The sequence below is a fragment of the Dermochelys coriacea genome, chromosome 8, assembly GCF_009764565.3.
Source record: "Dermochelys coriacea isolate rDerCor1 chromosome 8, rDerCor1.pri.v4, whole genome shotgun sequence".
Taxonomy (NCBI): Eukaryota; Metazoa; Chordata; order Testudines; family Dermochelyidae; genus Dermochelys; species Dermochelys coriacea.
The window spans coordinates 54,582,175-54,609,128 of record NC_050075.1 but is presented as its reverse complement, the minus strand read 5'-3'; the positions used below and the strand labels follow the sequence as shown (position 1 = coordinate 54,609,128).

General features: G+C 44.3%; 1 protein-coding gene across 2 annotated transcripts in view; it reads left to right on the top strand.

The window, feature by feature from the left end:
• Nucleotides 1-267: 267 nt before the first annotated feature.
• The window catches only part of SHCBP1L (SHC binding and spindle associated 1 like), a 65,033-nt gene continuing 38,346 nt past the window's right edge, over nt 268-26,954 (top strand). Inside the window, exons 1-6 of one of the 2 annotated variants that reach the window (XM_038412919.2) lie at nt 268-342; nt 2,258-2,407; nt 13,461-13,675; nt 19,397-19,483; nt 20,153-20,371; nt 23,646-23,778. In XM_038412919.2, coding sequence (XP_038268847.1) covers nt 2,279-2,407; nt 13,461-13,675; nt 19,397-19,483; nt 20,153-20,371; nt 23,646-23,778 — 783 coding nt within the window. In that variant the 5' untranslated portion in view covers nt 268-342; nt 2,258-2,278. The other variant, XM_038412915.2, reaches the window with a different exon arrangement.

Sequence of the window (26,954 nt, the reverse complement as noted above, 5' to 3'; positions counted from 1 at the left end):
GCCACCAGGCCACGCAACCAGCAGCCAGAACGAGGGGGACACCCCGGCCACGAACAAGTAGAAGGGACCGTGGAGGGGGAGGAGATCATGTGGAAGGCTCTCATCAGTGGGAGGGGGCCCAAAAGAGGGAAAGAGGCTGAATCCCCGGGACCCCCAGTTCCCCAGAGGGGAGCAGGACCTGGCCCCGCCCCCCGTGCTGCGAAGGGGCGGGGCACGAAATAGGAATTCTGAGACGCAAAGAGGAGCCATTGAAGCCACACCCCGTCACGCGCATGAGGAACTTGCCGCGCGCGGTTTGTTTCGAGAGAAGAGCAGAACACAAGAGGCGGAGTCTTGCTAACGGTTGGTGGTCACGATCCAGATCCGCCATTGGCTGGGTGTTCCGCGCCGGCCGCCCATTGGCTGTAGTTCCGGCTCGGCGGCTAACGGCCCGGAGCCGCCAGGCGCGTGGCTGTCTGAAGCAATGGCCTCGAGTGGCCCCGAGGAAGGGGCGGCCGAGGTGGACCCGGCCTTGGGTGAGAGCTCCAGCTCGTGGCCTGCCGGGCCCTCGTCCGACGCTGGGCGGCCGCCGCTCCTTGCCAGCCAGGGCGAAGAAAAGGCGGAGGCCGACCCATTGCCCGCCCAGTACCCCTCCCACCTGGGGGCCGTGCCTGGGCGGGACAAGGTGGCCTTGTACTGCGACAGGCTGCTGCCGGGCTGCAAGGTGAGCGTGGCCCGCGCCCTTGAGCGCAGCACTGGCTGGGGCAGGTGGCGAGTTCCCTGGAGGCCGCCTGCGAGGGGAGGGGTGTCTTTGTGGGGCGGGGGGGGGTCTTCAGGGCATAGGAAGAGGCGAGGCGCGCTCAGCCCCACGCGTGCCCGTTCTCGGACGGTAAACAGCTCCAGGCCACGAGAAATCCACCTCAGGGACCATGCGGACATGCGCCCGGAAGGCGAGAGAAGGAGGAAAGACTATAAGGGAAGAGGGGAGCAACCGGAAGGAAGGGAGGAGAAAATGGCGGACGGAAAGGGGGGGGGGGCGGGCAGAAAAATAAAAATCCAAGAAGCGGCAGCTGTGAGGTTAGAGAACATCGGTGGAGAGCGCCAGGGTGGTTGTGGGACTTGTTAGTTGAGAGACAACCTAAATGATGGGTTTCAGAGTAGCAGCCCTGTTAGTCTGTATTCGCAAAAAGAAAAGGTTTTTTTTTTCCACCAAATGCATCCGATGAAGTGAGCTGTAGCTCACGAAAGCTTATGCTCTAATAAATGTGTTAGTCTCTAAGGTGCCACAAGTCCTCCTTTTCTTTTGACATAAATGATGATATCTTTTATTGGGCCAGCTTCTGTTGATGAGGGTCAAGCTTTCCAGCTTACACAGGTCCTGAAGAGGAGGTTGGTGTAGCTTGAATCTCTTTCCTACAGAATTTGGTCCAATAAAATACATTAGGGCACCCACCTTGTCTCTCATGTTATTTACTAGCTGTGTCAAGTCTACTTCACCATGGTGTTAGTACAAGAAACTATTGGCATTTTATTTCTCTGTAAAATAAAATAAATTTCCCATCTGTGGGAAAAGTTGCACAGTTCACAGATATGAAATAACCTCACCACCCTAAACTATGTCATGTATCACTCAACTGGCATTTATTTAAAAAAAGGATGGTGGTTCATAGTAGTGCACAGAGCCTTAGTCTTCCCATATATTGTCTTTTGGTGGTAAGTTACGCTTTAGAATATTGAAGCTTGACAGAATTAATTGAAAGGCTATTCAGTGATCCACACTATGCTGTTTTGAGAAAGTGTTACCTCCTTTCTTAGTTATAATGGCTGTCTCTGATAAACTGGAAAGCTATTTAAAAACAGTCCTCTTTCCCTAAAGAGTAGCAGTGTAATAAAATTTAGGAATTTGGTTATTATTTGTCAACACATTCACTCACAACACTCCAATTTAAAGTAATGAATTAATTGTGTACTGTATTTAATTTTAATATTGTCAGTTAACTTTTTTTTTTAAAAGTATTTTTCCCTGCCACTGGGTTTCACTCTTTTTTTTGCTTGTTTTTCTTTCCTATAAGAGAGTATACTCTCTCTCTCTCTCCCCCACCCCTATTATTTTCTTTCCTTCTTCCTCCTCCCCGTTATATCCTTCTTCTCTGCTGCCTTTAGAGTGATGTTCAGCATTTTATGAATTACTGTGAAGTTTTATATGAATTTATTTTTAATTAAAAGTGCAGTGCCTTTAAGATGGGTGAGTTTTTTTTTCTCGTCATTCATGTAATAGGCAGAAGATGCCAATGAAGCAATGAGAAAATATCTTTTGGAAAAATTGAATATGAAAGAAAAATGGCTTGGAATCTGGAAGACCAATCCAGAGCTTTTCTTCGTCAATTCTGAAGACGTCCTTATACCTTTTGTTGGAATACTTGTTGAAGTAATTTTCCTTTTTATTTTTACATTCTAGTTAGTTGTCGTTAAAATAAAGCATTTAGGTTTTTAAAGTTTAATGGAAAAAATAAGCAAGGCTCAGAGCATCTTGCACACTAATTATCATTGAGTTTTTTCAAATTTCTCAAAGTTCTCAAACACCTGTGTTTTCAGATCTCTATATAGTGTTGAGTATTCAGCTATTCTTCGAGTGCTTGTTCATGTCCATTCCAATCAGGTGTGTGGGTGTGCATGTGCATGGAAAATTTTTCCCACAGCAGCATCCGTCAGATGCCACCCCTTCAGTTCCTTCTTACCGCCAGTGACGGTTGGCTAGAACTTCCTGTAGCCCTTGCTTAGCAAGCACATTCTATAGTTCTCTGTGTATAGGTACCTTAGTTATTAGTAATTAGAGTTTTTAGTAATTAGAGTTGTTGGGGGTCCCTCCCCATTCTGACTCCCCAGAGCCATTGTATCCTGTAGTCCCTTGGGTTTAGAAACTGTGTGGCCTGGGCGAAGTGTATGCCGAAGAGCAATCCACACTCCTCCTGTTTATGGTGCCTACGGGAGGGTCACCAAAAGGATCGCTGTAAGATCTGCCCCAAGTTCCGCACTAGAACTCTTAAAGAAAGAGAACAGCGACTTAAGGTGATCCTCCTGGAGGCAGCTGTATGCTCCCATTCTGACCCAGGCTCAGGGGACCCGGCTCCTAATACATTGTCCTCGACACGGAGCGCCCCAGCACTGTCGTCAAGCTCGGCCCTGAGAAAAGACTCGTACCAGGACGCTTAGCACCGGCCCAGCACCTTATGAGGCTCAGCTGAGAGCAGGCACCGATCCCACTTGCTAGTGCCTCAGAAGAAAAAGAATCTGGACAGTCGGTCACCTCTGGCTAAGTCCAGAGAAATGAGACCCCAGGCGGGCCACAGCTCTAGATCCCCTACTGGGGCCGCATCAGCTCCTGCCCGGGCAAAGCAGTTGAGTCCTAGTCCCCCACGGTCACCAGTCCCTACAGGCCAGCAGCTACAACTCCCTTTGACGCTGGAAGCTTTTGAAGCTGCTTGGAACCTGCAGGACCTTATGGCACTGTTCTCGCCCCAAAGGAGGAAAGAACCTCTAGTGCTGGTAGCCCCGCCCTGCCCCCCAGCACAGTCAAGAGGGAAGCCAGCTGTGATGTCCAGGCGCTCCCCCCTCCATGTCCCTCGGCACCGGCCCATGCGGACAGAGAGCCTACCTGCTCCCTGAGCTCTCCGTCTCCTCTGTGATCTTCAGTCTTGGAGATCTTGGAGTCAGAGAGTCTGTCTCCTTCTGATCCAGGAGAAGTAGGAGCCGAAGATAGAGGTCTGAGAGAGACAGGAGAGAGCCCCAGGTGTGGCCACCGCAGTGGCAGAATCCATCACAGTGGCCATTCTGGACCCCCTGGGCCTTTCACCAAGGCCAGGGAGGGACCCAAGGTCACCACTGTGCTGTGTTTTCTGTGGCTTCCACCACCTTCATCCCACCATCGTCTATGCAGCTTCCCTTGGCATCTGTCCATATGCCAGCGCCTCCGGCTGCGGTGCCAGCACCAACCTTGGCACCACTGACTCGCCCGACTTCAGCTCCAGCACAGATATTGACACCAACGACAGCGCAGGCATTGACAACCCCGGCACAGATACTAGCGACGGGCCTGCCACCTTTGTCAGTGCAGACAGGGGGATTTGCACCAGCTCCATTGATGGTTCCTACGGTCTTACTGATGACTGCGCCAACACCGGGTTCAACGTCTACAGCCCCAACGCCGGTGAGCATCCCATTGGCACCGCTGCTGCCCCAAGAGTCGGGGGGTCCCCTGGGGACGGATGGCATGAACATCCGCCTCTTATAAGTGCTTCCTCCTCATCGTTGCCAGACAAGGCATTGGTGGATACAACCATAGCCCCACTGCTTGAAGACAACAGGGTGCTGTAGCAGTTCCTGTGAAGGGCTGCTTAGGGACTGGACATTAAGGAGAGGAGGTAGTAGAGGAGGCTGATACCATGGTGGACATCCTCGCCCCCTCAGGACCTTCTCGTATTGCCCTACCACTGATTAAAACTATTATGGACGCTTCTAAGACCCTGTGGTAGACCCCAGCTTCCTTGCTGCCCACTCCCAAGCACAATGAGAGACATTATTTAGTGCCCGCCAGAGGGTATGGACATTTATACCCGCAGTCACCCCCTGACTCTCTTGTTGTGGACGCTGCTAACCAGCGTGAGAGACGGTTTCCAAGCCCTCCCCAAAAAACAGGGAGGCTAAGCGACTAGACCTTGTCAGGAGAAAGGTCTATTCTACAGGGGGTCTGCAGCTCTGTATTTCGAACCAGCAGGCCATTGTCAGCAGGTACTCGTATAACACGTGTACGGCGATCACCAAATTTACGGAGCTCCTCCCTTCGGACTCCCGAGCCGAGTTCTTGGCCTTGGTGGAGGAGGGGACGCTAGTCTTCCCTCCAGGCCATGTTGGATGGTGCAGATACTGCAACTAGGGTCATGGCTATTGGGGTGGCCATGAGAAGGGGCTCGTTGCTCCAAGTCTCGGGGCTCCCTTATGAGGTCCAGCAGACTATTGAGGACCTCCCATTTGAGGGTGTGACTCTCTTTTCTGAAAAGACAGACGAGGCTACACAGCCTGAAAGACTCATGAGCCACCCTCAAGTCTTTGGGCTTGCACACTCCCGCCACACAGCGGAGACACTTCAGACTGCAATCTCTTTTAAGATTCCATCACCAGAACTGCCAGGACGGTTCTCGGAGGAGGAACAGGAGTGGCAGGAGGAGACAACATCTGTCTTTAGGCCAGGGCTTTGGCCAACCCAAAGTGCCTTCTGGCCCTAAACCGTCCTTTTGAAGGAGCGGTTGAGGACAGCGCACCAGATCAGAGATGGGATCTACTCCACCTTACCTTTTCCTCCCGAGTGTCTACCATGCACGGTCCCACACTTTAGACTGCTGGGTGCTCTGCACCGTAGAGAGGAGATAGTCCATCCAATTCTGTCCCCTCCCGCCCTTCTACCTCCTTCCCCGTCCCTCTTCAGGGATCCGTCTCACGAGCAGCTCCTTATCCAGGAGGTGCAGTCGCTCCTATCACTAGGGGCAGTGGAGGAGGTTCTTCAGGAACACAGGAATGAGGGCTTTTATTCCCGGTATTTCCTAATACCAAAAGCCAAAGGTGGCATCAGGCCTATCCTGGACCTGCGAGAACTCAACAAGTTCATGAAAAAACTCAGGTTCCGCATGGTCTCCTTGGCCCCCATGATCTCCTCACTAGATCCAACAGACTGATATGCCACCCTTGACTTGAAGGACGCATATTTTCATATCGCAATCACTCAGCCCCACAGGAAGTACCTCAGGTTTGTGGTGAACAGTACCCACTACCAATTTACCGTCTTCCTGTTCAGCCTGTCAGCAGCACCTCGAGTCTTCACCAAGTGCATGGCAATCGTCACCGTGTTCTTGCGAAGGTACCAGTTACAGGTATTTCCGTACCTTGACGACTGGCTGATCGGAGGCTGCTCCAGGACCCAAGTGGAAGCTCAGGTCAGATTTAGCAGAGCCACCTTTGACAGCCTGATCTACTTCTAAACGAAGCAAAATCGACTGTCTCCTGTCCAGACAATAGAGTTCATAGGGGCAGTGCTGGACTCGACACAAGCCAGGGCATACCTGCCGGAGGCAAGGTTTCAGGCCATCAATGATATAATTAGAGGCTTCAGACAGTTCCCTCCCACTACAGCGAGGAACTACCTGAAACTTCTCAAACACATGGCTGCCTGTACCTAAGTGGTGCAGCATGCCAGACTCAGGCTTTGACCGCTTCAGGAGTGGCTCAAGTCAGTGTATCGCCCAGCCCAGGACAGCGTGGACCCCAGGATCGTAATACCTGCCTCACCTGGTCCTTGACTGCCTCCGGTGGAGGATTGACGCTCAGGAGGTGTGCTCAGGGGTTCCCTTTGCCGCCCCACAGTCGTCTCTGTCACTGGTGACGGATATGTCAGACTTGGGCTGGGGAGCTCATCTGGGAGACCGCAGAACTCAAGGCCTCTGGTCACAAGCAGATTTGGGTCTCCACGTGAATGTCAGAGAGCTGAGAGCGGTGTGCGTAGCTTGTCAGACCTTCCGTCCTTACCTAACCAGACAATGCGTATCAATCATGACGGACAATACAACAGCAATCTATATCAACAAACGGGATGCATGCTCCTCTCCCCTGTCTCAGGAAGCCCTCATGCTTTGGGACTTCTGTGTACAACATTCAGTACATCTGCAAGCATCGTACCTCCCTGCGGTATAGTACGAGCTGCAGGACTAGCTCAGCAGGTCATTTCACAGCCACAAGTGTTCCCTTCGCCCAGATGTCGCAATTTCAATCTTCCAGAGGTGGGGTTTCCCCAGGTGGACCTTTTCGCCATGCGACGCAAGAGGAAGTGCCAGCGGTTCTGCTCCTTTCAAAATCACAGCCCAGGCTCCAGCACGGATGTTTCATTCCTCCTCCATTGGGGAGGTTCTCTCCTATACGCCTTTCCACCAATACCGCTCGTTCACAAGGTGCTTCTCAAGATCTGCAGAGATTGAACTCGGGTCATATTGATAGCACCGGCCTGGCCCTGTAAGCACTGGTACACACATCTCTCCTAGACATATCCGTGGGAGCCCCGATTACCTTGCCACTCTTCCCAGACTTTCTCACACAAAATCACAGGCATCTCCAACACCTGAACCTCCAGTCGCTTCATCTCATGGCGTGGAAGCTCCATGGCTAAATCCTTTGGAGCTTTCCTATTCATACCAGGTTATACAGGTCCTCCTTGGTAGTAGGAAACCCTCTATGAGAGCCACATACCTTGCCAAATGGAAAAGATTTTTGATCCAGTCGGCACAGCACCATTTGCCCCTGAACTACCTCTTCCATCTGAAACAGGAGAGACTCTCGGGTGCATTTAGCCGTCATCTTGGCCTTCCACTTGGGCTTGCAGGGCAGCTCTGTGTTTGCTAACCCCATGGTAAGCTGATTCCTAAAAGAGCTTGACAGGCTATATTGTAATGTCAGTCAGCCTGCCCCTGCCTGGGACCTCAACTTGGTCATCTCTAGGATCATGGGGCCGCCCTTTGAACGCTAGCAACATGCTCCCTGCTCTACCTCTCTTACAAGATGGCGTTTCTGGTAGCGATAACCTCGGCCAGGAGGATGTCTGAGCTCAGGGCTCTAACATCAGATTCTCCCTACGCTGTGTTCTATAAGGACAAGGTTCAGCTCAGGCCTCATCCTGCTTTCCTACTGAAGGTTGTGTCGCAGTTTCACATCAACTAGGACATCTTTCTTACGGTCTTCTACCCTAAGCCACATTCCAGGGGCAGGGAGCAGAGACTCCACTCTGTGGATGTCCGCAGGGTGCTGGATTTTACATCGAGAGAACAAAATCATTCAGTCCAGTTATTCATGGCAGTGGCAGACAGGATGAAAGGTCAGCCTGTGTCATCCCAACACATCTCGTCATGGATAGCTTCCTGTATTCATGAGTGCTACAACCTGGCAGGTGTTCCTGCACCTCCGATCACTGCACACTCCACCAGGGCGCAGGCTTCATCTACAGTGCTCCTGGCCCAGGTCCCCGCTCAGGAAATCTGCAGGGCAGCAATGTGGTCCTCCATACGCATTTTCTCCACGCACTATGCGATAACCCAGGAGGCCAGAGATGATGCAGCTTTCAGACAAGCAGTTCTCCAATCAGTGGACAACTCCGACCCCACCTCCTGAACTTGGGCTTGGGAGTCACCTGATGGGAATGGACATGAACAAGCACTCGAAGAAAAATGGTTACTCACCTTCTCGTAACTGTTATTCTTAGAGATGTGTTGTTTGTGTCCATTCCAATACCCACCCTCCTTCCCCTCTATCTGGCAAGAAGGAACTGAAGGGGTGGCGGATCGGCAGGGCACCAAGACTGACCCGATGGATGTTGCTATGGAAAAATCTTCCGGCCACCATGCACGCACACTTGATAGGAATGGACACAAACACCACATCTCGAAGAATAACAGTTACAAGAAGGTGAGTAACTGTTTTTTCAAGTCCTCCATTTGCGCATGTTTTTGGAACTATATGCATTCACTAAAATTTTCAAGTGCAGAAAAGGACATACTTTGAGCTATTGTGTATGGTAGTCAGATTGTAGAAAATAACATCTTTGTATATTCTGCCATTCCGTATTTCAGAGATTTGTAGAGAAGCTAGTTGGAGTTTTATCAGTTCACATACCTATCATTATTCCATTGTGGCATCTTGGATAGGAATCTTATAGCCAGCTTTTTTGAGAAGTAACTGTTGGTCACTCACCTGCAGTGTGAGATCCTTGTGGACAAGCATTGAAAAAGAGGCTATTTACCTTACGGAAAGTGAACTTAGAGATGCTTTGGTCCACACAGAATTCATGACCCTACCCTTCTTCCCCACTGATTTGGAATCCTTATGGCAGGGGAGTCCTAGCAATCTTCCATGAAGAAGCTAAAATCTAGGAATGAAAATCCTGCAAGATACTGGTAAACAGCAGAATTAGAGATAAACAGTTTTCCTATTTCCCCAGTTTCATTCTGGAGGTGTGTACAGCTCCTGGTAAGACTTACTGAGCTTCTCCTGACTGATAACTACTCAAAATTTCATGTGATTTGAACTGCTATCTAGTTATAGAGTAGTGTCTTTGTTCTTCACTGCTTGGGGATCCTGGTATGCAATACAATCTCTTTGTGTTTCTTCTGAGACTGGTTCAAGTGCTTGTAATTGCACGTTGTTCTCTGAGAACTGGAAAAAAGGAATAACTATATCCTGTTTCCTTGAATTTGCAGTTTGAAGGATAACGGTAGGGACAGGATTAGATTATCAGTTCTTTTTTAACTGACTTTTTCTTTCTGCAACATGTGATGTGTAGTCACACTTAAATTAATTTCTATTTTTTAATATAGTTTTTTTTTAAAAAATACTGAAGTTATGGTTAAAAATGAAGTATTCCAGAGTCTGGAAATGCCAAAATGAAGGTCGCTTTCACAATCTTAACTTCTGCTCCTATAAACATTACAGTAGTCTTTAATTATGAGATTACATGCTATATTTCCCCCCCCTCCAGGATTCCTATGATAGGTTCCTCCCCGGGGTGCCACCTAGAACTGGGGTATCACTGAGATCTCTGACCCACCAGCTCCCTCTCACATTGTGTTGCCATGACAAGTTGCAAAGCCCTCCAAGCTTGCACTTTCACCAGCATTCATACAGGTAGGGACATACCCAGCTGCAGTCACATGCAGGCTCTCTAGCCACCAGCCTCCCAGCCTAGGACCTCAGAGCAGTACCGTTCTGCCCTGGTCAAATCTGGCCAACATATGGGATTAACCTCAATGTGAAGAGGGGCCATGCATAGTTGTGGTAACCAAGCTGAGATTTTCCCCAGACACCTTAGTCAAACGCACACTGGTTTGGATTAAAACAAAATAAGTTTATTAACTACACAAGAATAGATAAGTGATAGCAAACAGATCAAAGCAGATTACCTAGTAAATAAATAAAACCTCAAACTGAGCTTAACATACTGGATAGATAGAATGTGAATTAGCAAATTCTCACCCTGAGTGATAAACAGGCTGGCAGATTCTTAAGGCACAAGCTGCCTTGGCTTTGCAGCTTGGGTTTCCCAGGTTTTCATACACAGACTAGAAATCCCTTTAGCCTGGGACCATCAATTCCACCCTACCCCTCCTTCAGCCTTTATTCTGCAGGTATTTGTAGGTGTGTTGTAGAGAGAGTGAGGTCCTATCATGATGTCATTTTCCTACTTTTATGTCTTCCCACTTGCTAGAAAGCTCTTTTGCTGTTTACCTGAGTCAAACAGTTTCCGTTGTGTAGTGCTATCTCTGAGAGGTTTTTGTTGTACATAGTTCCTGGGGTAATCCTTGTGCTTGTGTGTGTTTCCTAAATATGCCATTAACATTGTTTGGCCTTTTTACTGTTGTAACTGAAAGGCTGCTTGTGGGTATTTTCAACTTCACAACTTGTTTCAGTAACAGACGTAGTCAAACTTCATAACTTCACATACGACGCAGGCACATACAATCCAACAAGACATTAATGTCTAGCAGATCGAGACTCTTAGAATGATGCTTCACAAGGCATGCTTTGTACAAAACATATCCTAATTACATGATAGCAGTGAATATTGGGGTGCCAGGATATCAATTCCCATTTCACTTCATGTGCAGGTTGGATATGTTCTAAAGGGACATGGCCAATTTGAGTTCTTCATAACTGACTGAGTTAAAAAAATGACAGCTTTTGATGATGACGCATCCTTTAAATACCATAAGCAGAAAAAAGTTAAAAAAAAATTCTGTACATCTGATGTTTAGAAGAATCTTTTGGATGAGCTCAAGAGCAAAACCACCAAACATACTCAGGGTTATCCCTCTTCCTTTCTGGGCTATACCTGCCTGCTGCCTCTTATGCTTCAATTTTAGCTTTGCTGCCAAGTTGTTGGTAAATACCTTTTTAGTAGGGCTTGGGAAAGAATGGATATGTGAGGCCTTACCCTCCCAAATCAGTACCGAGATTGAGAGATTTCTAAGATCAGAAGGGACCACTTTAATCTATTCTAGGCTAACACAACCTAGATAACACATGCCATAAACTTCACCCAGTAATTTCTGCATTATGTAAATGAACACTACAGAGTCCAATAACTTATAATTGAACTAGATCATATCTTTTAGAAAGACATCCACTCTCTGATTTTAAGATTTCCCTATGTAGGTACATAACTTACAGCTCATAATTAACCTTAATTATAAATAGTTAAATAGATTGAGCTCCTTACATTTCTCATTGAAAGATGCATCTTCTAGACCTTGAATAATTTCTGCCATCTTTGAACGTTCTAATTTTGTGAGAACAGGACACACCATTTCGGTGATAGTCTTGTCAGTAGCATATACTGAGGTAATATCATTGTCCTGTTTATACACCCAATAATTTTATTAGTCTTTTTTGCCTTGCATTCATTTGGTTATCTATTGTGGTGTGCAGCATCCTGAGTGCCCCTTGTGGCTTTGTGGGTTACCCTGCCTCAGTTTTCCGTCTTGGACTTGGCCCTCTGGATAAGCCATTAACAAAAAGTCTGCCCCTTCTGAGGTATACAAGTCCAAACACTTTGTCCTAGTCTCAAACTGGGCCCAGCCCCTCCTTCCTGAAGGGTCTGTCTTCCCTCCTTTGACTCAAGCACTCTGCCCATACTCTGGGCTCAGCTTTCGCTCTTCCCAGACTCCTTTTAGTCTCTCACCTCAGTTCCTTCAGAGCTCTTTTGAGTAGTTCCCTGCTTCTTCCTAAATAGTCACTCCCTGGCCTTCTCTCCTGGAACTTTCCACAGGCCTCTGCCTGTCTTGCCAACTCTGTCCACATACCTATTCAGGGGACACCATCATAGGGCCTAATCACATCAGCCACACTATCAGAGGCTCGTTCATCAGCGCATCTACCAATGTGATATATGCTATCATGTGCCAGCAATGCCCCTCTGCCATGTACATTGGTCAAACTGGACAGTCTACGTAAAAGAATGAATGGACACAAATCAGACGTCAAGAATTATAACATTCAAAAACCAGTTGGAGAACACTTCAATCTCTCTGGTCACTCGATTTACAGATCTAAGAGTGGCTATCCTTCAACAAAAAAGCTTCAGAAACAGACTCCAATGAGAGACTGCTGAATTGGAATTAATTTGCAAACTGGATACAATCAACTTAGGCTTGAATAGAGACTGGGAATGGATGAGTCATTACACACAGTAAAACTATTTCCCCATGTTATTTCTCCCCCCCACCCCACCCCCCACTGTTCCTCAGATATTCTTGTTAACTGCTGGAAATAGCCTACCTTGCTTGTCACCATGAAAGGTTTTCCTCCTCGCCCCCCTGCCCCCCGCTGCTGGTGATGGCTTATCTTAAGTGATCACTCTCCTTACAGTGTGTATGATAAACCCATTGTTTCATGTTCTCTGTGTGTGTATATAAATCTCCCCTCTGTTTTTTCCACCAAATGCATCCGATGAAGTGAGCTGTAGCTCACGAAAGCTTATGCTCTAATAAATTTGTTAGTCTCTAAGGTGCCACAAGTACTCCTTTTCTTTTTGCCTGTCCTGTGCTCTCCATTCCAGTCAGCCCTCTACTGCTGGGCTACTTCTTCTTTTGGCCAACCCTGCACAGGGCTAATGGAACATGGCTGACTGTCCCAAGGCCTTGGCCCTTAAAGGGGCACGTCAACCCTTGTATATCTACAATGACTTAAATCCCCTGAGTTGCAGTTTTGCACATAGTCAATCTAATGATGTCAGTTTGCCAAATTTAAACTTTCTAGCCCAAGGCATTGAGATACTTAAAACTATTCAAGAACAAATGAATTTTTAATAAATCCCTCCCTTCTTTGGTTCAGCTACTTCTGAGAATTTTTATTCAGACTTTAAAAAAAATTCTCTTTCACACTGAGACCAGACTTGGAAAATTTCAGCCTGAAAGGTAAAGGCTTGTCAAAGTTAGAGGCAACTGAAAAAGGTTATTTAATGCGGAAATACTTAATACTAATATTGTTTAGGCAACCTTGAACATATGTCTTAAGTATAATCATAATTCTTATGAGCGTAAATTCAGGAGCTATTGCTTAGAACTGCTAAAATGTGTCATTTCATTTAGTTTTAAATACTGGCCTCTACAACTGTCTGTAATGTTTAGATTAAAAAATAACTCAATTTTCAGTTTACCTATTCTGTAGCAAACTTATCATTTTCTCTTAAAATCATACTACTGCTTTAAGGTAAAATTAAAGGAAGATGTCATTTTCACTGATTATTTTTAGCTTTGTAGTATGGTCCACTTCTACAGGTGGCAGTCCCATGAAAGTTAGTAAGAACTTTGTGTGTGGCAGGATTGCAGGATCATACTAACAAAGAAATAGACATTTTAAAATTTTTTTGTAACTATATATTTTTTATGTCTTAGGTTACTTGCAAACCATCTCAGAGCACCTCATCTCACTTGAAAGCTTCTGTATCTGTTGCTGAACCATTTTCCTCTAATATTGCAAATATTCCAAGAGAGCTTGTTGATAATGTTTTGGATGAACTGGACCATTGTGTACCTCTGCTGGAAATCTACCCTGTCGAGGGGCAGGATATGGTAGTATTTGATATTGCCCAGGCTCTGGATGTTGTGAGGTATTTAGCTTTTCCCCCTCTATTTTTGCCATTCAGAGATGCTAAAATGTTAACTGAGGAACTGTACCTAAAATAGAAAGATTAGAAAGATTTATTTTGCTTCATTAATAGTGTAAGAATATTCACAAACAAAGGTCTTAGTTTAAAAAGTGGTAAGGATGAAAAAGTATTTTGCTGAAGTCCAGTTAATGCTCCAAAAAACCCTTGCAATTTGATTGGATTTACTTAGTCCAGGAGTGAACAGCTTCTGGACCTGAGATTCAGCAGCTCTATCTGGATTCTGATGCTTTGGCTTCACACTTCTGCTTTTTTTAACTCTAAAAGGTGTTGACCCTTTTATTTTAATGCGCCAACCATATGGTGTTTTTTCAAGGTTTGCAGTACTGTATCTTGAGTAGAGCCAGTCAAGAATTTTCTGACAAAATGCTTGTTAATGTGTAGAAACAAACTGTTTTGCAGAAAAGGATTTCTTTCAGTGAGTCATTTCAACTTGAAAATATTTTGCCATTTTTTCTAGCTTCACAATGTAGTGTCACCAAGTTGGAAATGTTCATGGAATTGATTGCCTCTCTGCTGCCCCAGTGTTTTGCCTCTGCTCAAAGAACCTAGAGGTTGCCCTAGGACTCATCTCTAAGCAGGAGTTACTTCCATTGTGCATATTTCTTTTTTCTTCCTCTTCTTGATGCCCCCAATAGGTTAGGGCAGGTCTACACTTAAAAAGCTGCTGTGGCACAGCTACACCAGTGCACCTGCACCATTGTAGCACCTTAGTGAAGATATTATGATGCTGATGGGAGAAACTCCACCTCCATGAGAGATGGAAGCTACATTGACGGGAGAAACTCTGTCGACATAACGCTGTCTATAATGGTTAGGTTGGTATAACTGCATTACACTAGGGTGTGGATTTTACACACTCCTGAGCGACGTAGTTACTTACACCAATGTAAGTTTGTAGAGTAGACCAGGCCTTAGAGGATTTTTGAGAAGAGGAATGTACAGGAAAGCTATTACTGAGGAGAAAACACGGCAGTGTAGCAAGCTTAGCTATGATCACCTCCTACTCCACTCTACAGACATCTGACAAGCAAGCCTTAAGCTGGTTGGAATGGAAATTCTGCAACAGGACCTGGCATTTTGGAAGCAAGAAGCCAGAAGTCCCTAGCTTTTTATTCTTTTCTTCTGACTGTGGTGAAGTATGGGGTCTAGGAATGTTCCCAAGAGGCTGGAAAGTCAGCAGGGTCAGGAACAACCTGTGAGCATGACTTGCCTACTGCTTTCAGTTTGTCACAGTACCTGGTGTTTTGGCCCAGCTGTCTAGGACGGGCCCTAGACAATTTTTCTTGTGGCTTAGGCTCTGTCTTCTACAGGCTCTGAAAATGAAAATGTAGTTTAAAAAAAAATACCCCCAACAACATAGCACTCATGTTTCAGATTTCCCGTATTTGGTATCAGTTACCATTTTATATTAGGGCAGCCTGAGGGTTGTGCAGATACGGATTTGTGAAGAATATCGAACATGCATTTCCCTACACCCTATTACCAGGTCTTCTGCTGTCTTAGTTGAGTGGCCTGGTCCAGCCTGCTGATGCCCACTAGTCCTTCGTTACTCTGGCTTCCTCAAGTGTAGTGACAGCATGACCTAGTGTAGTCCTTTGTTTTACTGCTGCTCTCTCTTCCCCTGCCACCAATTTGATTTAATTTTTCTATTTTGCAGGATGCAGAGTGATCTAGCCCATACTGCTAGCCTGTCAGTATCAGTAGACCGTTTTTCTGTCTGGCCTCCCTTAGCTCAGCGTGGTCTAACTCAGCTTGCCTTTTTACCACTCCTGCTGACTTTTCTTATGAGTGCAGGAGAGCATCCTCGCCCCTACTGCAAGCATCCTGCCTATACCAAAAATAGACCATCAAAATAGCTGGAATCTGCAGGTAGGGATGTGACTGAGCTTCTATAATAAATGAAAGGAGGGGGGTAGCTCCCTTTCATGAACACCAAGCCAGCCAGTTAGCTATAAAGTCCCTCTTATTGTCTGTCTGTTCTCTGCTTGCTTTACCTGTAAAGGGTTAAAGTTCCCCAGGTAAAGGAAAAGGAGAGGGCACCTGACCAAAAGAGCCATTGGGAGGCTAGAACTTTTTAAAATGGGGAAAAAAGCTTCCCCTTTGTCTGTTGTTCTCCGGAGGAGAAGACATGGAGCAGCAATTCTATATGCAGGAATGCTATGAAGGCTTGAATCGGGTATGAAAATTCATCTTCCATATCTAGAAGAAATCATTGGACAGGAAATGTTGACATAGACATGATCAGGTTTATTTCCTTATTTTGGCTTGTGGACCTCCTCTGTGCTAAGCCCAGATGCTTTTGTTTTGCTTGTAATCTTTAAGTTGAACCTCAAGAGAGATATCTTGATGCTTAATTTTTATAATTGTTTCTTTTAAGATCTCGCAAAAAGCTTAAGTTCCAAATGTATTTCCTTCTTTTTTTGTTTTTAATAAATTTTACCTTTTTTAGGAACAGGATTGGATTTTTGTGTCCTTAAGAGGTTTGTGCATATGTTGTTTAATTAGCTGGTGGCAAGGGTTGAAAGGGCTTGAGGGTACCCCACAGGGAGAAATGCCCAAGCGCTTCTTCCTGGGTTCAAAGGAGTTTTTTTTGGATTTGGGTGGCGGCAGTGTTTACCAAGCCAAGGTCAGAGAAAAGCTGTAACTTTGGGAGTGTAATATAAGCCTGGAGCGGCAAGTATTAATTTTTGAAATCCTTGCAGGCTTCCACCTTCTGCCCTCAAAGTGCCACAGTGGGGATTCAGCCTTGACAGCTTCTTTCTTCCAGTTTGCTTTCATGTGTTCCAGACTGGTCTAGCCTGCTACTTTACTGAGCCTGACAGCAATTTTCATTCAAGTGATATTGCTGAGTGTCTAGTTGCTTACACCATTAGCTTTCCAGCTCCAATGGACAATCCAAATGTCTGTAATCCTGTGCTAAAATGTTAGGAAGGAGAGTTTTGTTCCACAGTTTTAAAACGACTTCAGTAAAATTTTAAGGTCAGAGCATGTTCATCTCAGCTTTCCCTCCCCCTTTATCAACTCTTTCTATCATTTCTTTTTTAAAGCATTCCTCTGTCTCTTCAAGGAGCAGGTCATAAACTGGAGCAGCAGCAAAAGCTATAGATGCAGAAGCAGCTCTCTTTACAACAGTTAAGATGGATAGCCCAGTATATTGGGGTTGTTCGGTCTTCTGAAAAGGTTAATTCAGGCCTTCAGTAAGATACCTTAGTGTATGTGACCAAAAAAAGCATTTCAAACTTCCTAGTCAAGTGGAAACTTATATTTCAGGATCCTCTCAGACTCCCAGACTTCAGCACGTGAAATGTTTGGCCTGGAACTTGAAGTTTTTTCCTTCTAGAGCATGGAACATGCTAGTCAAATCTAGAAGTTGTCCACAAATCTGACAACTTCAAAGGATTTTGAGAACTTGATTCTCATGGTGCTCTTGAAAGGACATATATTGGAGTTCCTTCTAGATAGGCACTTGCTAAGACTATGACACAGTCTTCCTCCAGATTCAGGTCTCAGTGTTAGCCTACTTGTAGCATATTCCTTCCAATTCTATCATTTTTTGCAACACCCTCACATTTCCTAATTCCTTAAAGCTGTCTCTCTACAGCGATGCTGGTAGGAGACTAGTAGAATAGTTTAATGCTTCAGATAATCTAATTTTTCCTAAACGCATGGAGTTTTCCCCATACTTATTAAAACATTTTACCTGTTTGCAATTACATTGGCCAGGAGAGTTAGTTGATAGAACCATAGGGTTAGAAGGGACTGCAGGGGTCATCTAGTCTAAGGTTTGGGGGGCTTTATCCATCTGGAATCTTTCTATGCAGTTTTTTTGCAGATGTAATGATTCTCAGGCCTGCACCAGAATTGTCCCCTGAAATGTTCGTTTCCACTTGAACTAATCTATTTGCTTTCCTTGTATTCCACCACTAAAAGTCAGTTACTTCTTTTAGATGTTGGGATATTCAAATTCTGTTTACATAAAGCTAATTCTTGAAGAAAATCAGATGCAATGTTAATATTAGATGGATGACCTAAGAAAGGTTTCAACAAAAGCATCGTAGTCAGTATTCCTAGATGGATAAATTAAGGAATTTGTCAGGCCTACAGTTTGTTCATAAAAGATCCTCCTCCTCCTGTAAAAGTTCAGACATATGTCCATTTTCTGGGCAGAATAGCATTATACTTTGTTTAAGTAATTATGTAGTATAGCTATGTGGACTTCAGTGAATTCCTTTATCGTTTTAAAATGGATGTTATGTCTTTGGCATAGTTTTTGAACAAAAGGTCCTGCAAGCTCTCTCTTAGCATTCTTTCATTAAAACCCTTCACATGCTGAGGGAAGGCAGAAGAAAAGTAAAACAAACAAAATAAACCTATCCTCAAGCAGCTGTTTTTTCCTTGTGGTTCACTCTTGATGTTTCAAGTTTCACTCCTGTTTATGTAGATATGTTTTACTGGCTACTTCCCAGTTGTAACGGATTACTGAGTACCAGGCGCCCATGATGAAGAGAGGTTAAATTTACTTACCTACATGTAATTTTTCCTTCTCTTAAGTGGGCATCTGGTGCTCTGCGAGATCTCTCCCAGATTGTCACTTAATTTGCATTAATTTCCAGTTGGAGGGGAAATGTCTCAGTTCTTCCTTTTTTCTCTTTATGGAATATTCCTGCAGAGAGAGATGGAGAAATCTTGTGATCCCCTCATTTTAGGATCTTTCTTTGCTGTAAGTGGTCTCTTCCATTTCCCTGTGTTCTAATCAAAATTAATAATTTGTCATCTTAGCATGAGTATTTGATTGGGGAGTTAGAGAGAGGCAACCACTTCTCTTGTCAGCTCTAATTGCCAGCATTACATTGTGAAGCTAGTGGGGTTTATTTTTTTTTAGTCTTCAGGCTTGGAAGATGAGGAAGAATAATCTAGTTATAACAGATTATGGAGCACCAGGTGCCCATTACAGAGAAGGAAAAATGAAGGGTAGGTAACTAAATTTCATCTTTATGGCTGTCGCTGTCCAAAACAGCCATATGGATGAACTTACAGAAGCGCTGTTGAGATTTTACCTAAGGCTGCTAGTGAGGTGAAGAGAAAAATCAAAATGCAGAAATTAAGCAGATTTTTCTTGTGGGGAAATAAGATTTGTGGTGTTGCAGCTTTTTATGAAGTGAAAATGTTTTTCACAACTTGAGATCACTACAATAGAAAGTTACGAGGTTGATTGCCAAAACAACATATGGAAGCTTTTTTTCCCCGGCTTCTCACTCAAGAGCAAATGTGGTGGCAGTATCATACAGGGGGTCCCCGGTATACATTTCCCCCTTATCAGTCATTTCTTGTATCCGTTGCTCACCAATAGGGGAACATGTTCAGATTCACATCGGTCCCGCTCCACATATCCACTTCACATTTTGCAGGGCATTTCTTTGGGTGCGTCCCCTGGTGCTCAGGAGGTGCTGAGAGGGAGGAGGAGGAGCCAGGACTGGACACGCTCAGAGGAGAGGGCAGAACTGGGCGGGAAGAGGCAGGGCAGGGCTGGAGCGGGCCATTATTTCTTGTGGGGAAAAATTAAATTCCCCCATATCCGTAGTTTCAATATCCATTGCCCTATTCAAGAATGCAACCCTGATGTATACTGGGGACCCCCTGTAATGTCAATATATCTTTTAGATTTTTCTATGACTTCCTTTGGAGGGATTGGGATGAAGATGAAAGTTGTGAGACCTATGCAGCATTGATAGAAGAGAGAATTAAACTGTAAGTATATTACCCCAAAAAGAGAGAGAGGTTTTTGTGTGTTTTTTTTTTTTTTTTTTTTTTTTTTTTTTTTTTTTTTTTTTGTTAAAAGAAGCTGTGAGGGGTCTCCTCATGGTCCATTGGAGCACTATTCACCTTGTCATGGGGTCTCCAACCGTCAATTGCCACCTCTCACAGGGTCTGCTGCATTGGTGCTTTAGCCCTCCAGGTAAGGCACACTTGAGTCCTACCCCTTCTGGGGGATTAAAGTTTTAAAAAAAAAAAAAAAAAAGGAATGCTATGAACTCAAACAGTCATCCAAGGAATCTTCAGCAGGATCCTGCCCTTCTATTTAGAGCATGTCTTCATGCAATCAGGCCTTTAGGTCAGTCTTCCTTGACCTGGTCATCTCATCCTTTGGGAGGTTCATCCAGACAGTAAGCTGTATCTGACTCTTGGCTGAAACCAGGCTTTCCTTGGCAATGAAGAAGCAGAGCTCTGCTTTCCTTCCTGGTCAGCCCGGCACAGAGCTGGGACTTCTTTTTACTCCCCTCTCCATACCTGAGATCTGCTACAGATGTAGTGACGCGGGGCCAGTTGGGTCCAGAGTCCTTCATTAACACCCTCCTTGCCGGTATGGGTCTTGTACGCCCTATGACCGAAGTATAATTTTTTTTTTTATTTTCACAGTTGGTGTGATATTGAGAATGGAACTATTCCTGCTCCAATTGGTCAACGTTTTAGAAAAAATCTGGAGAAGTATAAAAACATGCATTTGGAATTGATTCAGTTCCAAAGTAATATTAAAGAAGAACCTACAGCAGAAGAAGCTGTTGAATGTTGGAAAAAATACTATGAATTAGTAATGCTATGTGGATTGCTGAAAATATGGGAGGACCTTCGCCTCAGGTAACTTCTATAGCAGTGGTTCTCAAACTTATTTGACCGAGTCCCCTTTCTGTGTGTCTGTAGTCATTTACGGCCCCTGCCACACAAGTACGTATACCTCTGGCCAGGCACCCAGGTCTGAAGGCAGCATTGTGCCAGCAGCAGTGCAAAAATAAGGGTGGCAACGTAAAAAGTGGTATTTGTCAATATCCCTTTTCACAGCAGACTTAGCTCCCCATTGCCACCCTTACTTCTGCGCTGCTGGTGTCCCGCGGCTGACAGCAGGAGCCCTGCCGCCACCTCCAGGTGAAGGATTGGTGGGGGTCGGGGGAGAAAAGCCCAGGCTACATCCTGGTGATGGATTGGGGGGTGGAGGAGTGCCCTAGGATGGCGGGCCTTTGGCCGTCCTCTTTATCCCCTCCCCTCATCTCCTGGTTGTGCATGGCCCTTCTGCCCAAGCCCCAACCACCTGGGGCTAACAGCTGGAACTCTTAAATTAAAAAAAAAAAAAAATGCACACAGCTCTTGCCTCCCTTGATTCATTCCCAGATGCGCCCCATAGTTTGAGAACCACTGTTTTATACTTACTAGTTCAAACTTGAGGCCCTACAACAAAATCCATTCTAAACATTGTAATTTCTTGCTTGTCCTTTCCAAATGTTAATACAAGTTAATTAGCACTGTAATTAATTATAAACTATGAATTTAAAAGCTTCCTGCCAGTGGTTAAGACTGTGATATCCTCCCTAGTGGAATTATTACATTAAGGTAACCAACTGATTGCTACTTACTCTCCAGTGGAACTATTAAATCACTAAATTTAGAAAAATCTGTCCTTCAGTTTTTCTTTAGTTTATCAGCATACTTCAGTCCTTATCCAGATGCTGTCTGAACTACAATATTTCACTGTATAAAAATGTGTACTATAAATCCATATTATATTAAAAAAACCCTACGTTAAAAGAAGGTTGAAAGTAAAGCATTCAAAAATTGGTAAATGCCAATTAGGTTTGCCCAGAGGCAACCTTAATTCAGGCCCTGGTGTGCATATGCTCTATGACAGTCTTTAATTATGTTATTACTTTTTTCCCCCCAGGGGATCCCTGCCTCATTCATTGCACAGAATAGATGGTTTACTGTTTCTTTTTATCCTCAATTATTTACTGCACACTGTACTCAGTGCAGGATTTGAACAGAATTATTAATTTGCTCATGTTGTTTTCTATATTTTTCTCATTGAGATCTTAGTTCTTTATGAACATTAATGAATTAATCTTCAACACCCCCTGAGAGGTGAGATGATGATATCCCCAGTTTCCAGGTAGAGCACTGAGGTACAAAGGTTAAGTTCAAAATTGTTAGAAGTGTCAGTTAATTTTGCAACAAGAAAAGGAGTACTTGTGAGTACAGCTCACAAAAGCTTATGCTCAAATACATTTGTTAGTCTCTAAGGTGCCACAAGTACTCCTTTTCTTTTTGCGAATACAGACTAACACGGCTGCTACTCTGAAACCAGTTAATTTTGGGTGCTGAATCTGAGAAGCCTGAAGCTTGGTTTTTAGAGTACTTAGCATTTTATAGCACTTAATGGGCACTATACTTTCAACATACAGACTTCAGTTGCAGTTATGTGTGCTCGGCACTTAACTCTAATGAACCCACATGTGTCTCAAGCCAGGTACCTGGAAAATGAGGAATGCACAATTAGTGACCACCTGTGAAAAGTTTTCTTTAAGTGACATACCTAGCATCATATAGGAACTCTATGGCAGACTCAGGGATAGAATTCAATTTCCATAATGTTATTCAGCTGCCCTAGTGATAAGATCATCTTTTTCTTCCTATAGTTCTCTGCCTCATTCACTAAATGTCTTCCAACTTTTGCAACAAATGAGGCAGCAGTCCTACAACAGTCTCATTCAGTATACAACCTTGATTCATTCCTACAGCACAGTTTGTCCTGTAAACTTAATGAGGCAGGAGTTCTGTAGGGAAAAAATATACATGAACACATAATTAAATTCTATCATAACATATGCACAAGGAGGCTGAATTAAGGCTGCACAGGAAAACTTAATTTTAACATTTTCTAACTTCTGAGTGCTTGACTTTGCAACATTAAACTAACAGTAATGTCTTATGTAGTAAGTCTTTTTTTTAAAACTTAAATAAAATAAAAAAAATAAATCCGTTATGTAGGAACAGATTTACCCCTTATATAGGCCAACAGCATATTTGGGATCTTTTGGTTCATGGCGCAGCTCTCTACCACTTGAGCTAACATAGCTGATAGCAATAGAAGGGTTTTTATCTTCTGATGGGACTGTCATGAGATGGGGATTGGAGACACATACTTTCAGTGGGTTTCACAGTGATTTACTAGATAGCAAAGTAATGTTGAGACTTGGGAATAATGGGTTTAGTTCCAGGTTCTGCTGGGGAGCGTAGTCTAGTGGCTCCAGATACTTTTGCTCCTGCTTTTCTTCCCTTCCCCCACCAAGCCTATCCCTGTCCTCTTCTGTTTCTGTCCTGCCTCCCCCTCACCCCCAGTGCCTTCTAATCCTCCTTCCTGCCCTGCATCTCTTGCAGATTTAATTTCTCTTTGCTTTGTAAAACGGAAGTGGTTTATTATATTGAGGGAGGAAAAAATATGAAGCATAAATAATTTGAAGAGTCCCTCTTCTAACCATAATCATACTTTAAGATGTGCCTACATTTTAAGAAATGTGTCTGGGTTTTTTTGGTAGGCTTTTGTTTGGACACTCCATTTGAACATTTCATTGGAGATTGGTATAATAAAAGAATTATGTTTTAACAAAAGATGGAGTCAAACGGTTGATCTAGGCTAGAAGATGCTTTTTGAAAATGGCTTTAAAATATTTTTTGGCCTATCTGTACTGATCAGTCAGACAATCTTTGTGAATGGATTATACTGGGAACAGTGTTTAAATAGAATTCTATGTTTGACCCATCTTTGAAAACAAAGTCCAGGATCCTAAAACCAAATTCATGAAATATATTAATTTATAGGATTCTGGAGATGGCAGCTAAGTGGTAAGTGACTTGTCTAAACAAATTTGTGCTGCTTTTACATATCTTGCATTTAACACTGTGAAAGTTTTGTGATGCTGGAGTTATCTGGTATGTTTGTTATAGATGAAGATGCTATTTAAATGTATCTGTTAAAATCTAATAAATTCAGCATAAAACTTCTTAAAGTCAAACTATTTTATATACTGTCAGAAATGCTTTGTCTAAAACTAATTGTAGTACATAGATTTGGTCTAAATTACAGAGTTTATGGACCTCTGACCCCAAGGATACTGAGGCGTAGGAGAGGACACAGAGATGATCGGAAAGCTGTAACTCATATTGTAGCTAAAACAATGACAGCAGAAATGGTGAGGAAGACTTCGATTATGTTTTATGTGAGTCGGAAGGACTAAATGTGCTAAACAAAACCAAGGCCAAATGACCTAGGGGCTATTAGTACATAGCTGTCTTGAAGGAGATCGTTATTCAGAAGTGACCTCTGAACTTTTACTTTCTGATCTAACAGAAGTGGTCGTATAGAATCCTCTCAGTCTGTGGGATGAGAAAGAATATAAATTTCTAATAGACAGTCCATTAGTTTGAAATGGACACCCATTCAAAAAGGTAGCTCGCTGGTGAGAAGCTTTGTTATCAAAACTCCCCATAAGTAAGACTAGTAACTGCACAACAAGCGCTGTTTATTTTGCCTCTCTTTGCAGAAACAACCTGTTGTCATTCCTCTGCAGATCACTTGGGGAAAACCTTGGCTACTATGGCTTGCTGGCATTCCTTCCCCAAACTTCCACATTTTCTTTCTCCTTCTCCCTCCAGCAGACATCTAACCATAGAGCTCATTAGAGGAACTGACAGACTTAGATGTGCAGCAGGGTGTTCGTGGAGATGTCTCTTTTCTGGCTTGGAGGGAAGTATTTCCACTTTGCCATGGCCAGCAATAGTCCTAGAAAAGGGTATCTCACACCAGTTAGTGATAGGCTGTCATAGGCTTATCTGTTAGTCTGTTCTGGGTGTTTTGGAGATGAGGTGTTCATTATTGCTTATTGCTCTAGGGACCAGTGGACACTACAGCCATGGAAAAAGGTCATATAGCTAGACGCTCTGGGTCCTCAGAAGGGAACTTCATGTGTGTTTGAATTGGCTAGAAGCCTTCTACCTGTAAAGTGACTCTTGCTGCTTTATCCAGTCTTACCACCTCAAGTTCTTGCAGCCTGGCTTCATTTAATTCTGTTCCTCTCAAATGGTTCTTTGTCCCACTCATTCCCACTTCCTCCCCAGGTTGTTGTTCATCCAGAAATTCTGCCTTAATGAGATATTTGTCCCTTGGATCTGTCTGTCTTGGCCTTTCCACACTGCCTCCTTTTGTTCCGCCATAGCTAACAGATATACAAATTCGTAGTGTGGACACCACTCTAGGACTGAACTGAGCAAGATACCATTCAGTGGTCTAAAACTTTTTGAAGTTCTGGATAACAGCAGTAAAAGAAGTTGCATATCTGAGTAAGCTTCCTGTGCCTCTGGAGAATTAGGAAAGAATTACAGTGGAAGTTATTTTAAAAAAAAAATACTTCTTGTTCATTCAGGGGAAAAGAATACTTCTCAGGATCTTCATGGGTTTCTAGAGATAGGCAAAGCTTCTCTAACCTTGTCTTCAGTAAGTAAATGAAGACAGACCTGCTCAGACTCCTTTCCCTCTGGAACCTTCGTAGGGTGAACTTGACAGCTCTGAGCCTCCAGGCGTCTGATGCTTTGATTCCCTCCTGTGGAGTTCCAGGTGCCTTGTGCTGTTGTGTATCCCAGGTATGCTCCTGTCCCCCTAATTGGACATATGTTGAGCACCTGTGGGTCTAGAAGGCATATGAAAAGACCCTTGCAAACATTCTTTGGGATTTCCCACTATCTGAGGGAATCCAATACCTGGCTTGGGACCAGTACCTGATCCTGTACATGTTCCAGGGAATGGGTCCATACTTGGAAGAGAAACACCTGGAGACACATGAAATGGGATCTTGCACATGGGGTGACTTATATACACAAAACCAAAAGGCCAGTAGTTGGAGACACTGAGCTGTAGATGGCTTTGTGTTCTTTAGCATAGATGTAAGGTTCTGGATTTTTTGGAATCTGTCCAGTGATGTGTAGATTTTTGCCTCAGTAATGTATATGTCCACTCCCAGAGCTATCCTTGTGGAAGGGATCAGGGAGTTTTTCTGGGTGTTTATCACAAAACTATGTGCTTGAAGCAACTGCAGTATCCAAAATGCGGAAGGGTGGTCTGCTGCTCTGGTCGGAGCTCTGATTAAAATGTTGCCCAGGAAAGGATACAGGTGAGTGCCCTGAGATTGAAGTCTGGCTATGACCATTACCAGTACCTTGTTAAATACCTGAGGGCAGAAGAGAGGCTGAATGGTGGAGTTTTGTACAGGGATGGCCTGTGTCATAAGCAAAGCTGAGTAGGCAGCGGTGGCACAGACATATGAGGACATGTAGATGCATGTAGCTTCTAGGTCAACTGAGGTGAGGAAGCCCCTTTAGGACAGGGATGTTACCATCACAGCAAGGGTTTGCATGCAGAAGCTCATTCTCTTCATCCGTTTGAGTCATTTTAGGTCCAGGAATGCTCTAATTCTCCTGTAAGCTTTTGGATGATGAATAGCCTATTGCATATAGCCTAAGAATCTTTTGAAGGCTACTTTTCTGTTGCTGGGATGTCTAAGTGAGGTTTCATTTAGCATCAGTTCATATTTGATGAGATTGCCCGAGATGGGGGATGAGATGAAGAAGCGATGGGATGGGGCCCTTTTTTTTCAGGGATTAACTACACTACCTCACTTACCCACTTGTCTGTGGTCAATGGAGACTATTCTCAGAGAAGTGGGAAACTGCCTCTAAGATTAAGATTTAGGTGGAGATACATTTGCTCATTGTTGCAGTGAGACTTCAGAGGTGTGTTGCTGCCTGATCAGCTGTTCCAGATATAGAATTTTTTTGTTCCTTTTTGCCTGCTTTGCAGGAATTGCCACCTGGGTCTCTTGCAGCTCTTTATCTAGTGCCCTCTGGATATATCATTTTCTGTGTCCTGCTCCATATGATCTTCCCCACTTAGTCTTTCTGTGCTTCAGCTGCCTATCTGTAAAATGTGGTTGACAGTACTTCCCTACATCACAGGGTGTTGTGAGGGTAAATGCATTAAAAATGGTGAGGTGCTGATATACTGCTATAATGGGGGAGGGCATATAAGTACCTCAAATATTTGGAGAAAAAGGCATGGAAGGAAGTTCCCAGGGTTCCAAGTTCCCTGCTGTTGACTTGGGAGCCTAGACCTGAGAGCCTCAGCTGGAAAGAGCTTGGGCTTCCAGGATCCTGGGTCAGCTTGCTCCCCATGCTAAGGGGAAGTCTGGAAGCCCTGGGACCTGTGGCCCTTAGGCAGTCCATATAACAGGGTTGCTGTGAAGTTGTGGATCCTGACTCCAAAGTGGGTAGGTGAGTTGGCAGAAAACCAGGAAAGTTTCCATCAAAACTGTGCCTGTATTGTCTCAGAACATATGTTTATTTT